At 50.3% G+C, this 15,665-nt stretch overlaps 1 protein-coding gene across 1 annotated transcript in view; it reads left to right on the top strand.

Moving 5' to 3' along the window:
- The first annotated feature begins 577 nt into the window (after positions 1 to 577).
- Positions 578 to 15,665, top strand: part of SUSD1 (sushi domain containing 1) — a 130,069-nt gene continuing 114,981 nt past the window's right edge. Inside the window, exons 1-3 of the mRNA XM_072840349.1 lie at positions 578 to 683; positions 11,177 to 11,284; positions 14,453 to 14,608. Of these exons, the coding sequence (XP_072696450.1) occupies positions 578 to 683; positions 11,177 to 11,284; positions 14,453 to 14,608 (370 nt within the window). The remainder of the gene's footprint in view (positions 684 to 11,176; positions 11,285 to 14,452; positions 14,609 to 15,665) is intronic.

The following is a 15,665-nucleotide window of genomic DNA, read 5'->3' as shown; positions in this document are numbered from 1 at the left end:
CCCCCAAGGAGGTCCTCCCCGTTTCTAGAAAGCGCTGGGGCTCCCGGGCCTCTGCAGAAGCCCTCCCCGCGGCCTAGGTTCCCCTCCCACATCCTTTCCAGGCCCCGGGGCTTAGCTCACTTCCTCAAGCAGCTCCCGACGCCCCAGGCCCCGCGTCCTCGGTGCACGGGGGCCCCGGTCAGCTGCGCCGCCCCGCGCCACCTGTCACCCGCTCTCCGGCGCCCTTGGCTTCTTGCCCTCCCCCCGCGCCCCTGGCGCCCCTTGCCTCCTCCGGGACTCCCGCTCCTCCTGTCCCCCTCCGGGGAGCCCCCCCAACCCCCCCAGCCCCAGGCGGGCTCCGATCCCGCGTTCGGGTCTCGGGGCTGCAGCGCGCGGACGTCGGTCCCCAGGAGGGGGCGGGCCCCGTGGCTGTGCCCGCCGCGTCCCCGGGCGCGCAGCAGGTGCACCGGCCCCCGCCTCCCCGGGACCCCGCGCGGCGCCGGAAGCGGCCGGGCCGGCCCCCTCCCCGCGGAGCCCGCCGCCTTATCTCGGCGCCCGGGGCGGCGGGAGGAGGCGGGCGCGGCAGGGACGCGGCGGCATGGGCCGGGGCCCCCGGGGTGCAGGCCGCCCGCCCCGCCGCCTGCTGCCGCTCGTGCTGCTGCTCGGCCTGGCGCGGGGCGCGGGCGGAGCGCGGGGCGCCCACGGTGAGTGCGGGCGAGGGCGCGGGCGCGGGCGCGGGGGCCCGGGGCGAGGCTGGGCGGGGGGCGGCCCGAGCCCCGGGGCACAGCCGCGCCCGGCGTGCAAGGGCGTGCAAGGGCGTGCAAGGGCGGTCCCGCCGCACTGTCACGCTTCCGGCCCTGCTGTGGCTTTTGCACGACCCGTTCTTGACCCGAAGCAATTTTCCTTCTACTTTTTAACTTTTTTTCCACCGAAAAGAAGAGCCAGATGCTAACGTGGTGAGCGAGAAGTGCCGGGAAGATTCCGGGAGTAAAGCATCCCCGAATCCAGTCATTGGTTCAGCTGCTGCCCGGGCAGGACGCAAGGTCGCTGCGCTGGCCCTCGTGGAGCTCAGGGTCTGGAGGCGACAAATCATCCTTTTCCAGGGAACTGGAGCGCAGAGTCACGTGTGGTGGGACAAAGTCAAACACGTAGGGCAAGTGGCGTTTGCCCATCTACCCAAGTAACTGGAGTCGAGGGCAGAAGGCCCCAAGTGCTCTGAGAAGGCCACGGGGTCAGAGGAGGGCAGGATTCATTCTAGGTCGGGCGTCTGGTGGCCCGGTGGATGAGGGACTCGGTGTGGATGAGGGACTCGGTGTGGATGAGGGACTCGGTGTGGGTGAGGGACTCGGTGTGGGTGAGGGACTCAGTGTGGATGAGGGACTCGGTGTGGATGAGGGACTCTTGAACTGAGCCGGTAGGTTTGGTGATACCGGGGATGGGAAGATGAGGAAAAGGCATCCCAGCCCAGCCCAGCGCAGAGGGCAGAGGCACCTCTCCATAACTGTGCGCAAAGCACAAATGCCACATGGAAGGGACAATGTGAGGAAGCACACGGAGGTATAAAAGCATGGGACCCATGGCACCTAGGAGACAGGTGGCAAATGGAGTTGGAAGGGCACGTTGGATTAACCAGAAGGCAGAAGGCCTTGGTGGCAGAGCAAGGTATCCGGCTGGTGGGAAGCCCCTGGAAGTCACCACAGGCTTTTGTACAAGGAGTGATATACAGAGCGGGCATAGGAAACCCTCCAGCTTTCTTAGTAAAACCATTCATCCTGAAGTGGGAGGGAACTTCCATGTAGGAAGATATGGGGGGGGAGGGTTCCTAGCTCAGACTCCTGTTCCCCCAAATTATTTTCATTTTTGGACTTTTGCCATCACTTTTGCCATCACTGGTGGGTGTTTCTCTTGATGGCTCAGCCTTCTGGGGTGGCCATTTTTGTGCATCAGATACTCTGGTAGGCTTCCTGACTTCCTTCCCTGACTTGGTCTCCCACGGCAGTGTGTATAAAAACCTGTAGATGTGTGGGGCCTATTTCAGAATCTGTGGTAAAGCTCTCTAGCCTAGGAAACGGTCCACCATGGTCCCACTGAATTACTGGGATTAGATGGTGAAACAAAGGTAGCATCCTTTCTTCATTTACAACCTTGAAGTATCTGGTTCTATTAAGGGCGGATTTCCTTCCAGGGGATGATGTGGGAAATGAGTGCAGGCTTAGAACCATTGAGGAAGTTGAAACAGCAGGCCTAGAAGTTCTGAGGACTGGCTCCACCAGAAAGATAGCAGGAGAAGGAGATTGGATGTAGACAGTAAGGTAGAAATGGAACCACGGGACTTGACAACAGACATTATGGTGGACAGAAGAGAAAGGGGACAAAGAGATTTGGGGACTGGGTGACTTGGATATATGGTTCCATAGGAGGAGGAATAAGATTTGGGAAGAAGGAGAAGTCATTTTGGATATCCAGAATTTGAGGTGGTGATGTTAGGACTTCTTGAAGAAGTGAACTGAATGAGGAGTTAAGACTGTGGACAAGAGGTGTGTGACAGTGGTGGAGACTTGGTGGACCCTTGAAGCCTTGAAGTTGATGAGAAGAAGGAGACCAAGGCCAGACTGGGGGGGAAGGCTCATTTTAGATGGCAGGTGCAAATGGAAGAGAAAGAGCAGTGGCCACACAAGTGGGAGGAAGACTGGGCTGGTCCAGTTTCAAGGAAACCAGCGGACAGAGAGCTATGGGAGAGGAGACTGGGAAAAAAAGCTTTGGATTTGGTGGCTCTGGTCTGCGTAGGCCAGGGCTAGCAGAGAGTGAGGGTGAGAGCCAGGTGCAGGGGCCCTAGGGAGTGCAGAGGTGTTGGTTGGCTCTTAAAGGGACTCTCTAAAGAAGTTAGAAGGAAAGGGAAGATTGTATTGAGCTGGGCTGGCCAGGTCAGTGCAAGAATTTTTTTTGGGGGGGGGGGCGGGGTGGTAGCAGACACAAGCATACTGTAGCATGAAGGGCATTATTCAGGAGAAGGAGACTTTGAAAATGCAGAAATAAATGAGGTATTTAATGGAGCATGTCCAAAAGCGAAATTGGCCTGCAAGGGGGAAAGCTTAGTCTCTGCGAGGGGAGGGAGGAAGAATGGAGAAGGACAGCTCTTCCCTCCCCCACAGATGTCCACTTAGTGAGGGCTCTTCATTTCTCTTTTTTAAAGATTTTATCTATGTATTCATGAGAGATACAGAGAGAGAGGCGGAGACACAGGCAGAGGGAGAAGCAGGCTCCCTACAGGGAGCCCCATGCGGGACTCGATCCCAGGACCCTGGGATCACGCCCTGAGCCGAAGGCAGACGCTCCTCAACTGCTGGGCCGCCCAGGCGTCCGAGGGCTATTCATATTTCAAAACCAGCCCCGTCATCCTCCCTCCTCCCTCCTCCCGGGAAGCTGTCCAGTTAGTTCCCTTGCAGGCCCAGGGATCCGGGGCCCGGGATCTTGTAGGGGCCCCACGTACTTGTACGACACCCTCACCCCACACACTTCCATGCCATGTCGCAGTGCAGTTGTTTACTGGCCCAAGAGCTTCACGTGGGTGGGGGCCGGTGGCTTGTATGAGGAATTGGGCGTGAGAGTAAGTGAAGGCCACCCACGTGGGAGCGGGCAAGGGCTGGTGATACAGAGGCGGCTCTGGCGGGACAGCCCGTCAGCATCACCGACATTTATCTGACTCAAAGGCAGGCAGAGGAGTGTAAGAGCTGATAGTGGGTCACAGGGGAAGGCTTCCGGGGTGCCCTGGGCCCAGGCTGTGGGCAGGGAGAGGCTGGAGGTGGCTTACCCACAGCAGCCGTTCTATGTGATTGGCTGGGGGAGTGTACTGGGCCTTCTCGGGTTGGTCCTGAGTGTGAAAGTGAGGGCCACAATTAGGGAAGCCAGCTGTTGTTGACCCGAGCCTGGCCGTTGGGGTCTTACCGCTACAGAGCTCATGGTTTGGCTTCCTGGGCTGGTGGCTGGTGACCCACAGATCCACGTGGGTCAGCTATTTTCATACACGGCCTGGCCATTGTCTGTTTGTCCCTTCAGTGTCTGGCTGGTAACGTGCACTGAAGTTCGTTGACCTGTCATCAAAGATGTTGCAGGGAGGAGAGAGTGGAGTTGCTGAGTGTGAGGGAAGTGTGAGGCACATAGTTGATAGAGCGGAAGGGTGTTGAGAGGTGGGTGGGGTGCCCAGCCCAGGGGAATGGAAGCCTAGGAATGGGTGAGGAGGGGTGGAACCAGTCATTCCTGTTTCTTCACCTTCTCTGGCTTGGCGGTGGAGTTGGGAGTGGCCGGGGACTTGTTGGCTCAGGACTGGCTGGGTTGGGAAGGCCAGAGGACAGACAGAGGCCTTGAGAATCTTGGGGGGAGTGATGGTGGAGAGGCCTGGGGAGATTGTTGTTGCTGTAGGAAGCGTAGGCACGTCCATCACCAGTCGTGCGTTTCACACAGGCCCGCTCTTCACTCTTGCATCCTAAGTCAGGGTAGGAAGGAGGAGAAATGGCGGGGGGTTAGGGGGTGGTGGTGGGGTGAGTTATTTTGGAGTGAGTGACAGTTGCTCAAAGTAAGGGAGGCGGATTCAAGCAGATGAAGAAGATCGTCCCTTTGCCCTGTCTTCGGCGTCTGGGGACTTGGCCCTGGGCACCTCCTCAGCCTTCTGGTCAGATCCTAAAATGGGTTCCTCCGTCTCTGAGGCCCCGGGTACCACGTGTGGCCTCTTGGCCTTCACTCTGTGGGGGAGACAGTGGAAATTAATTGCATGGATTACCTAGAGAAGTCTTCCGCCTGCTTGAGAGAACGCGGGAGTGGGGGACGTGCCAGACGTGAACCGAGGGTGTGGCCTACGTGAAAGGCTGCTCAACTCCAAACTCAAAAGCTGTGAAATAGGGGCACTTAGTGAGGCTTGGTTCCAGGTCTGGAGGCCATGTGTGGGGGTCCCCACTGTCCGCTGGTCTTGATTCAGCAGCAGCGTGGACACAGGAGGACAAAAGGAAGCCGAGGGCCCTATATAACCATTTTACACCAAGTTCTCGGGTTCTTGATGGGGAATGTTGGTCTTGGGTTGGTGTGGGGAAGAGAAATACATGGTGGATCCCACTACCCTGCAGGGATCGTCTTGCCTGAGAGAGTAGAATGCTCTGTCTTGAGGGATTTGGGGAGGGGGTATTTTAAAGCAGGGGCTATGGTTCTGTTTTGTTTTGTTTGTCAGGGATGAGGGGAGGAGAGAATTTGAGGTTTCTCAAGTTCCTTCCATTTCTGGAATTTGATGCGATCCCTTAAGAGCAATACAGTTTTCTGGAAGGTGGGAGACTTGGGAATGCTTTCTCTTCCTGAGTTCTAGGCCCCCTTTCCTTATTCCCTCAGGTCATTCGCTCCCTTCCCACAAATCTGCACACAGTTTTCCTGAGAGACAAGGCTCTCGTGAAGGAAGTGCAGGGCATTTGCTTGGTCTCACTGAGACTAGCTGGGGATCAGATTAAAATCCAAACGCAAGTGCTCCATTTGTGCATTCAAACCACCTTCTTCCCTTGGCCGGGGTCGGACCTCTTCATTGTAGCGTCGAAGTCCACGTGCTGCCACTGCCCTTAAATTGCCGCTTGCACATTGAACCACCAGCCGGTGCTGAGGTCCAGGCCCACCTGTGCGTGGAGGCGAGGAGGGGGCCGAGGCCAGGGCCGAGAGGGCGAGGGCTGAGGATGCTGAGCTCCAAGGTCTGAGTCAGGTGTTACTCAGAAAGCTGGGAGGCCAGTGGGGAAGGAAGGGGGTGATTATGTAAATTAGGGTGTCCTGGATCCTGGACTCTCAGCCCCACCAACAGGTAGGCATGTGTCTACACAGAGGTACTGCTTTGGGTGTTTGCACTAACGCAGCTCTCCATCACCCTCCTCATTAGTGTAACTGGGAGGCGGCCGGCTACCAGTACCTTCATGTATTCCCTAACGGGGTTGTCGCGTGGTTGTTACAGTGGCATCTGAGATATTCTAATTGCTTTATGTATATTAACTCATTTGTTCTGTATTCCTCACAGCAGCCTATGAGGTGGGTTTTTATTAGCCTCATATTCAGATTCATAGGAAGCCGAGGCCCAGAGCCTGATCTAGGACTATGCAGCCAGCAAGTGGCGGAGCTAGGATGGTACCCCTCATCCCTCTCACCCCTGCTTGGAACCGCTGTGCCAAGTGGCAGGTGCTGCCTCTCGCACGACCTCTTTCCAGCTGTAATAACAATATCTATGGAGAGAGGCACAAATATTCAGATAAATCACCCTTTGCCGAGTGCTTTTGAGCTCGGGCAGCGTTTCTATTTCTCCTTGAATCCTCACAACACGATTCCACCTCCCAGATGAACATTGGAGGACTGGCTGTGTCACCCAGGGAGCGAGAGAGAAGTCTCCCAGCCTGGGTGGACCACCAAGACCTGTGTCGCCCTCTCACCGTTGGATGTGGTTTTAGCTGGCTTGGTCGATACAGTGCCGAAGGGAAGTGAACCTAGGGCATCCTCGCTGGGGGTGCAATGAATAGTTACAAAGAGTCCTTAGCCATTTTGTCCGTCTAGACTTCGGAATGCCCACTGTCCTGTTTCTCTGCCAGTTGTTCTGGGTGGTGGGGGCCCCTCACGTCTGCAGCAGTGCCCTCCGTCACTACATGGCGGCCGCCTCTCTGCTCTTCTCAACAGTCTGCTGATGACAGAAGTAAGTCATCCTTGATCCAGATGTGAAGCTGCGCCCCCACCCATGGGTTGTACAGCAAAGGCGCGGGGATCATTCCATCCGCCCGGAGAATTTCCATTCCTTGGGTTCTTACCTCTGTCACCGTGGTCCAGCCACGCTATGCATCAGTCTAGACTTGGTGACAAACATCCTCACTGTTCCCTCGTCTTTCGCCAGGATTCTGACTCAAGCCCCTGAGGTTGAACTAGACTTGCACTGCTACTAGAGGTGGGGTCCACCTGGGAGCTTCCTTAGAAATGCACATTCTCAGGCCTCACCCCACACCTACCGAATCAGAATCTCTGGGGATTTTGTTTTAACAAGCTCTCCAGGTCGGGGGACCAGCTGCTCGGTTTGTGCCATAGTGAGGGCTTTAGTGGGTCGCAGGACGTTTAGTATTAAAACCGGGATGAGGAGGTCCCCCTCTCTCTAGGTGATTCTTAACTGAGCTAGGGGCTCGTGAACAGTGGAAACAGGGGTGTAGTTAGAAGCGACCCTCCCCACCCTGTCTCTTCTTGGATTAGGGTTGTGCTTCCTGCCACTTCCCTTAGGATAACTTGTGTCGCCCCCCCAAGAAGCTACTTAGTCCCTCAAGCAATTAGAACTCAGAAGCTGCCATATAAGGCCCTGCAGATGAGAATAATTATGACTGAATAAGAAACTTTAGTTGAGGCCCTTCTTCCTCTGGAAATGGCTTTCCTTCTGCAGGTGGGCTCAGAAGCCTTTGGTGGCCTGGGAGACGTGTTGGCTTTTTTACCAATGTGGGGAACAGACATTTATTGAGCTAGACGTGCCAAGTACTGTCCTTTTGGGGTTACACTTTGCTAAATAATTCTTAGTGGGTCATTAAAACAGGTACCCTAAGGATGATGTATCAGCTGATTAGGGGACAAGGACTTTGGAGGCCACTTAATCCCTGCTGCTCAAAATGTGGTTCCCCTGGGAGCTTGTTAGAAATGCAAAATGTGCCCTCCCCACCATCAGAGCCTGTGGTTTAGCGCTATCCCCAGGTGATTTGAATGCCTTTTGCATTTTTTTTAAAAGATGTATTTATTTATCTTAGAATATATGTTGGGAGGGGCAGAGAGAGGGACCAGCAGATTCCTGAGACCCTGAGATCAGGGCCCTGAGATCATGACCTGAGCCATGCAGGCGCCCTTGAATGCCCTTTAAAACGTGAGAAGCCCAAGGCCCTTGTTTTATAGATGAAAAAACTGGGATCCAGAGAGGTTCAGTGATTTGTTAAGGGTCCTCCAGTGATTGAGACTCAGCTAGATTTAGGATCTAGTTCTGATACTCAGCTCCAGGGCATGCTTTCCCCCTGTATCTGGCTGCCTTCCTACAAGGCCTTATTTTGTTTGGTTCTGTTTATTATTGAATGAACTTGGACTTAATTTGATTTATTTAAAAAAAAAACAACTTTACATTCTGTCCTTCACTAATTCAGACTGGACTTCTGTTAATCTACCTGAGTGGGTGGCATGACTTTATTTCTTGTGTGTGTTTATTTTGTGTGTGTGTTTATTAGATTCACCCAACAGTTGAATGAAATAATCCTTTTTTCCCATCTGATGTAAGTTTCTGGAACTGTAGGTACATAAATGCTGCCCTCTTTATAAAAACAAATATTCCATATAAGAAAAAAAAATTAAACATTTTACCATTTTGTTGATTTCATTACTATGATATTTATTTTTTGTTATTGCACTATGCGCACACACTAGGGAGAGTGTTCATCGTTATCTGGTCGATCGATACTGGATTTAGGGGCTTGACCCAGGATCCAATATTTAAAAGGTACTTCCAGGATTTTGGGTGCATGTGATTATGAATAGACAATGTCCTATGGCACCATTTAAAAATGTTGTGTGTTAAATTTACTCCACCCTGATGGACATTTAGGTGCAGGGACCCATTCTCACTTGCCTGTTGCCCCCATGAGCAAGAGCATCTCTAGTCTATTTCCTCCAGGTTGTAAATTCTATCTTTTGCCAGAGCTAGCGAGGAGAACTGGGTGTCCACCTACTTCTTATCCATATTTTTACCTGGTTCCTTGAACTCTGAGTCCTGTCCCTTATACCTGCCTTCTGCAGCACTCAGTGGCCCCAATTCCTGAGCCTTTGGGACGGCCTTTTAGTTCCTCCTCTCAGGCCATTCGCCTATGTCCATCTCTTCCATCTTCTGAAATATTGTTGACATCCTCATCTGCTCTCATCTTGTCTGCCAGGGTTTATACCTTTCTGGTCTTTGATCCCATTTGAGGGAGGAGGAGCTTTGAGAGTTAGCTAAATCTGCAGTGTTTAACTGGATCTTTTAAAGTACAAAAACATGAAAAACTCAAATTTGCTGGAGTAGATACATCTTTGTATCTAGTATTAAATACTTCAATTTTTTAAAAAAAATTTTATTTATTTAAGTAATCTCCACACCCAACATGGGGCTAAAACTCACAACCCTGAGATCAAGAGTTGCACACTCTACTGACTGAGCCAGCCAGGTTCCCTTAAACATTTCAGTTTTGCTATCCTCTTTGTCCCAAGAATTATTTAGGAGAATGTTTTGAAGTTTCCAAGTAGGTTTCTTTTGGGCTCTTGTGTTTTATTTTGTAGTCTTTCTACATAATTACGAGGTAGTCCTATAGTACGGCTTCTACAATTTCTACTTTTTTTGCACTTTGTTGCATTTTTTTTAATGGTTTGGGATATATTAAAATTTGTGAATATTCCATGGTTAATTTTGTATTACTTAGTGATAAAGCAGTGGTTTGTCTTATTTCTGTATCATATTTGTTTTAAAAGAAAAAGCAGGCGTGGTTAATGATCAGTACTGATCCTCTGAATTTACCGATCCGGTTACATCAGAACTTGGAAATCTCCTAAGTCAAAAATGCATTTAATACTTCTAACCTATCACCATTGTAGCTTAGCCTGGCCTACTAAATGTGCATAAGACATTTCTGTTCACCTACAGTTGGGCAAACATCATCTCACACCCAGCCTATTTTATTTTTTATTTTTTCCAGCCTATTTTATAATAAAGTATTGACTATCTCATGTCATGTACCGAGCACTATACTAAAAGCCATAAACAGAATGGTCATGTAGGTGCAGACCGGTTGTGAGTTTATCAGTTGTTTGCCCTTCTGATCGCATGGCTGGCCGGAGCTGCGGCTGGCTGCCATGAGAGAGATCACACTGCATATCCCTAGCCTGGAGGAAAGAACAAAATTAAAAATTTGAAGTATGCTTTCTACTGAACGTGTATTGCCTTTGTACCCCAGTAAAGTTGAAAGATTGTAAGTTGAACCATTGTAAGTCAGGGGCGGTCTGTATTTGGAAATCTCCCTGCGTCAGTTGCCTAGAGCAACCCCGAGGGCTAAGTCTTTATTACCTGGGTGGTAGTGGGGCCTAGACTAAGATGGAATTCCGTGCTGACTCTCCTGACCAGGCCACTCCTGAAATTACAGACCCCCAAAGGACAACATGATATCTCACATGGCCTCAGGTAGAAATTCTTGTTTGACCTTGGGCCATATATCAATCACCATCTAGTAGGTTCGTGTGTGTCAGTCTCACGCCTTTTTGCTGCCTGTCTATGTGATTAGGATCTGGTCACCCAGCTGGGGACCTGGCTGTTCATCTCACTGACATCTTAAGCACATTAAGTTTTTTCCCCCAAGCAAACTGGATAGGGTAATAGACAGATGGGTTCTTCTCCCTTCCACTTGCTTTTTGAGTTGTAGCAAGTAGGATTGCAAGTTCCTTTATCCACTCGGTCAGTAAAAGTCTATTGAATGTTTCTACTGCACTGTGATGACATATGGGCGGATGACATAATAATCCGTGTCCTGGAGGAGAAGCTTATTCATGCTCCGCAGCTTGGAAGACAGAGCTGGAACAGTATATAATGACACATTAACGTGGTTGATGTGGGAATGTGCAGGTGTTAGTGGAGCACAGAGGTAGATACATTTAATTTTCCACAAGAATAGAGGAATGGGGAAGATACCAGGGAAAATGTGATATTCAAGGTGAGTCTTAAAAGTAGGAATGGAAAAAAAAAGTAGGAATGGGTGCTAGCTGGACAGGAGAGGAGGGATAGGCATTCTGCTTGGAGGGAACATGGTAAGTATGGCATGAAGTAGGATGGGATAACATATGTGGGAAAGAGTCGTCAGCCTCCTGCATAGAGAATATTATGTGTGGTTTGGGTTTGGGAACAGTGAGGCTTGGAGGGATTAGCTTAGAGTCGAAATGGTCAGAGCTTTGACTGCCAGGTAGAGGCATTTGCCCTTTACTCTGTGGAAAATGAGCAGCCATTGCAGGTTTCGAAGAATGGGATCAGATCTACCTTTTATAATTCTGCTATTCAAATTTTGGTTCTCCATTTTAAATGTCCACTACCCAAAATGTGACTTGTCCAGAGGAGGTGATTGAATTTTTCTTTTCCTGTAATACACGATGTATGCTTCTGGTATAGATGTCTGTGCCACTTGCCATGAGCATGCTACCTGCAAGCAGATGGAAGGCATGAAGATGTGTGTTTGCAAATATGGATTTGTGGGCAACGGGAGGACTCACTGTGTTGGTAAGTTCTGAATCCTGGGTGAATTGGAAAGGTGAGTCAGTAACAAGATTCCCTAATGTTAAAGAGCTAATGACCTTGTGGGGAAGACGTTTTGTTTTGTTCACATGCTTTTGTTACAAGAGGGGCTGTCCATGCCTTTGTTTCAGGGTTTGAATATAGCCTTTCTTTAATGTTTCCAGGCAAGTATCTTTCCTGTTAGAGGGTCATTGAACTTGAATCTTTGGAAAACTCTCTGACCTCACACAAATTTGGAATCTGTTTCAGAGTCTTGAGTCTAATTTAACAACTTGAGTGAATTTTGCCTTCTTAATTTCTCCTGGTGGTTTTGATGCAAGATGATTTGTATTAGTGCCTGGAGGAAAAAGAAAACACAATTGCCTGTTGGACTTTTTTGGCTAAGTGGTGAAATACTGTTGCTTTGGATTCTAGGCCTGTCACAGTCCATCCTCCATTTTTTTGGAGTTTTAGCCCTTTGGGATCTTGGGTGGCTTAAAGGAATACAAAGACTACCAGGAACTCTCCAAGGTTGTTTTTTGCTTCAAAGCCTCCCCCGTGCCCTGAGGGTCATCCAATATCCAGTTCAAGCCCAATTCAGAAAGAAGGAGAATCTCACAGCCCGGTTGTAACAATGAATGCTAGGAGAAGCAGTTTTCTCCCAGCAGCCTTGTGATGTGCTGGGCACAGTTGATAGTCTGCCTTGGGGTTGTGCACTGGCACACGGTACACAACCTTGTGGTATCTTTGGGTTCTTTTCTTCCTAAAGAAAAAATAACAATTCTAAATTCCTGGGACCCCTGGGTGGCTAAGTAGTTGAGCATCTGCCTTCGGTTCAGGTTGTGACCCCAGGGTCCTGGGATCGAGTCTGGCATTGGGCTACCTGAGGGGATCCTGCTTCTCCCTCTACTTGTGTCTCTGCCTCTCTCTGTGTGTGTTTCTTATGAATCAATAAATAAAATCTTAAAAAAAAAAACCAAATAATTCCAAGTTCCCCAAATCATATTTCAACTTCACAGAGTCAGGCTCTCAGGCACACACCACTGCCTGTTCCTGCGGGCCGGACTTGGGTCACCCTTGACCTTCTTTCTTCAGGACTCTGCCCCTGAGACTTGTGGCTGCCTGGCAGCCTGAGGCCCCTGAGGCATTTCTGGCCCCCCTTGTCCCCCTCACCCCCGCCACGGCTTGCTAGCAGGGGCTTGGAAATGAGGTTGGACTGGAGCAGACAAGCCTTTTGTGCTCCCTCCCCGAGTGTAGCTCCCTTCCCATGGAAGCTCCCCGAACTCTGGATTGCTCTTTGGCTTGCCAATAGAAACTTCTATTCCTGGGAGGAAGGCCTTATTAACTTATGTGGACCTTGCTCTCAGATGCTAGACATGGCACATCCCAGCACTTGGCCTGCTGAGACCAGGCCACAGGATGCATGTGCCAGACGTGCCCTAACATGGCATCCAGGCCAGGGACCTCAGAAGTTTAGGATTTTCCCCAAACCCACTGTCCCTTCTGGTAAAGTCTGCGGGGGAGACCCGTCTCAGAAACAATAGCAAAGGACAGGAATGGGCCTTTTTATGGGTGGCAGGATGTGGCCACCGGTGCAGGGCTTCTGGGCTGGGCTAGACACGTGGCCAGGCCCAGGCCTTAGGGTTGTTTCTCTGGTCCCCCATGCAGATCTCACCATAGATGGTGTTAGCAAATGGACTGTGCTCCACGTTCAGGTACATTTTCAAAAAATATATTACCTGTGAGGAAAATGGGAAAAAAAAAAAAAAAGGAACACTGGATTTTGGAAAGGGTACTTTTGAGTTGGCAGGAATCAAGTGCAATTGTGAGAGGCCATTAACGTGCTCCGAGGGAGCCAGTGCTGTCGTAAAACACGAAATAACAATCAGGAAAAACTCTGGTTCATCAATTGATGGCACTGCTCCCCCGCCCTCATCAAACCAAACCAAGCCAAGCCAAGCCAAGCCAAGCCAAACCAAACCAAACCAAACCAAACCAAACCAAACCAAACACCAAACCAAGCCAAACCAACCCAACCCAACCCAACTAGCAGGACAGATTGGCCCTGAAAGAATGCATAAGAAATTGGCCACAGAAGTTCTTCTGATGGTAGCAGCCAGGGCACAGTCAGCAAAGTCTGGCCTGCAGGCCACATTTGGCCGCTGCCTGTTTTTGTAAACAGAGTTTTATTAGAACGCAACGTTGCTCATTTGTTTGCTTATTGTCTGTGGCTGCATGGGTGAGCAGTTGCAACCAGGCACCTACGGCTGGCCCTTCACAGAAAAAGTTTTCGAACCCCTGGGCTACAGGACAGAGACAGGAGAGAGATTTACTTTCATCTGACATCGTGACAAGTGGCTGAATTAAAAATACCCAGGGCAGGCTTGTGTGGACTCATCCAGTGTCCTATACTTCAGCTCCTTCTCCCTGGGTGACTAATATTATTCACATGGGTCATTGACGATTAGCAGGAGCTGTTCCTGCCACAATATTAGCTCTGCTCCCGGATGAGGCTTAAGCACTAATTCCATTGTGTTTCCTGGTAACTCAGAAGTAACAAATTTTCCGGTTAATCACTGGATGCAAAAATCATCCTCCTCTGCCTTTTATGAAGGAAGCAAGAGAGTGGCTCACTGAGCTGGAAAAAATGGGATGCTGCTGGATTTGTTTCTCTGACAAGGCTTCTTGAGTATGGAGACATTGAAAAAGGATCCCCTTCTCCCAGTCCTCAAATAAGATGAATGTTCAGATCAAGATGTTGGGTTTCTCTTGTGGTTTTGTTTTTACAATTTTATTTATTGAGAGACAGAGAGACAGAGAGAGAACATGCTCCTATGGGGCAAGGGGTGGCAGAAGGAGAGGGAGGGAGAGAATCACAAGCAGACTCTGCTCTGAGATCACAACCTGAGTTGAAGTCAAGAGCCACCTGCTTAACCGACTGAGCCCCCCAGCCCCCCCCTCTCTTGGGGTTTTAGATACACCTAGCCCATGACCACAAGAGGCCCGTGCCTTGTAGTCTGAGAACCACCCCGAGCAGAGGCTGGCCAAATAGACCATGGGGATGTTGTCACAGAATGGCAACTCCTGAGTCTGTAGCACAGGAGAACAGTCTGGGTTGTTGAACATGGTATGGATTGATAGCTCTTTCCTTGCCTTGTCTCAATGTATCAACAGATAAAAATGAGTGCCAGTTTGGAGCCACTGTGGTCTGTGGAAACCACACCTCTTGCCACAACACACTCGGGGGCTTTTACTGCATTTGCCTCGAAGGATATCGAGCCACGAACAACAACAAAACATTCATTCCCAATGATGGCACCTTTTGCACAGGTACTCAAGGGGGGGGTGGCGGGGCGGGGCGGCTGCGGTGATGGCAGGACAGTGTCTGGCGTGTGGAGGAGGGAGAGGGCAGGGCCGGGACAGGGTGTGATCGAAGGGAGGGACTCTCCTTTGAGAAGGCCTAGAGGAAAATTTGCACGTGGACTGAGTGTTAGTTAGTAAGAGGAAATTATTGTCAGCTTTGTTCGCCGGCATAACAGCATCGTGATATTGGGCGTAATATTCTTATTTCCAGAGATGCATGCTGGAGTATCTAGGGGTATTATGAAGTACCTAGTGTTACTGTGATCTAGAAGATATCTTTTTTTTTTTTTTTTTTTTTTTTTTTTTTTTTTTTTTTGATCTAGAAGATATCTTAAATGACAAACTGAACAGTTGTTGAATCTTGGGGGGGGGGGCGATCTATGATGCGAGGTCACTGTAATATTCTTTCTCTAGAATATTCTGTGTGTTTGAACGTTTTTCTACCAAACAAGGAGGGACTCTCAGAGATGATGTGCCAGCTGCAGGTTTCTGTAACCCCAGGTGGGGTGTTCTTGGGGTGGCTCTGGCACCCACCACTGTGCACACTGCCCACTAGGACCCAGGGTGTGGACATGGTGATGATGGCTCCCGAGACGTCTCTAACAGCGAGGTGCCCTGTTAGAGATGGGACTTCCTCTCAGAGGACTGAGCTGGGTGAGGGGTGCATTGTTTTGGATCTCAGTAGCTTTGAAGCTTTGGGCATGTGGTAGTTGAATACAGTGGGTGGGCGAAATCCTAGTTTTCAGTGGGCCCTGCAACTGATGGCTGGACTCTATGTTATAGCACGTCATGACATTATAGCTCTTTGGTTTTCTAAGAAAAACCTATAAACAATAAAGTAGAGGAAAGGCAGGAAAAGACTCCTGGTTCTACGATGGCTTTGCATAGACTTAATGACTCTGCTTAAAAGCTTTGTGATATTTAAAGGTTTTCGGGGAAAAGGAAGGGAGGGAACATGTTTTATCTCCTTACCCGCAAGGAGGCACAGATTCTGATGCTCTGATTCATTCTCCCTCTTGACCTG

This window comes from Canis lupus, chromosome 10, assembly GCF_048164855.1.
Source record: "Canis lupus baileyi chromosome 10, mCanLup2.hap1, whole genome shotgun sequence".
NCBI lineage: Eukaryota > Metazoa > Chordata > Mammalia > Carnivora > Canidae > Canis > Canis lupus.
The sequence above is the reverse complement of the archived record's forward strand: the minus strand, read 5'-3'. Positions and strand labels throughout refer to the sequence as shown.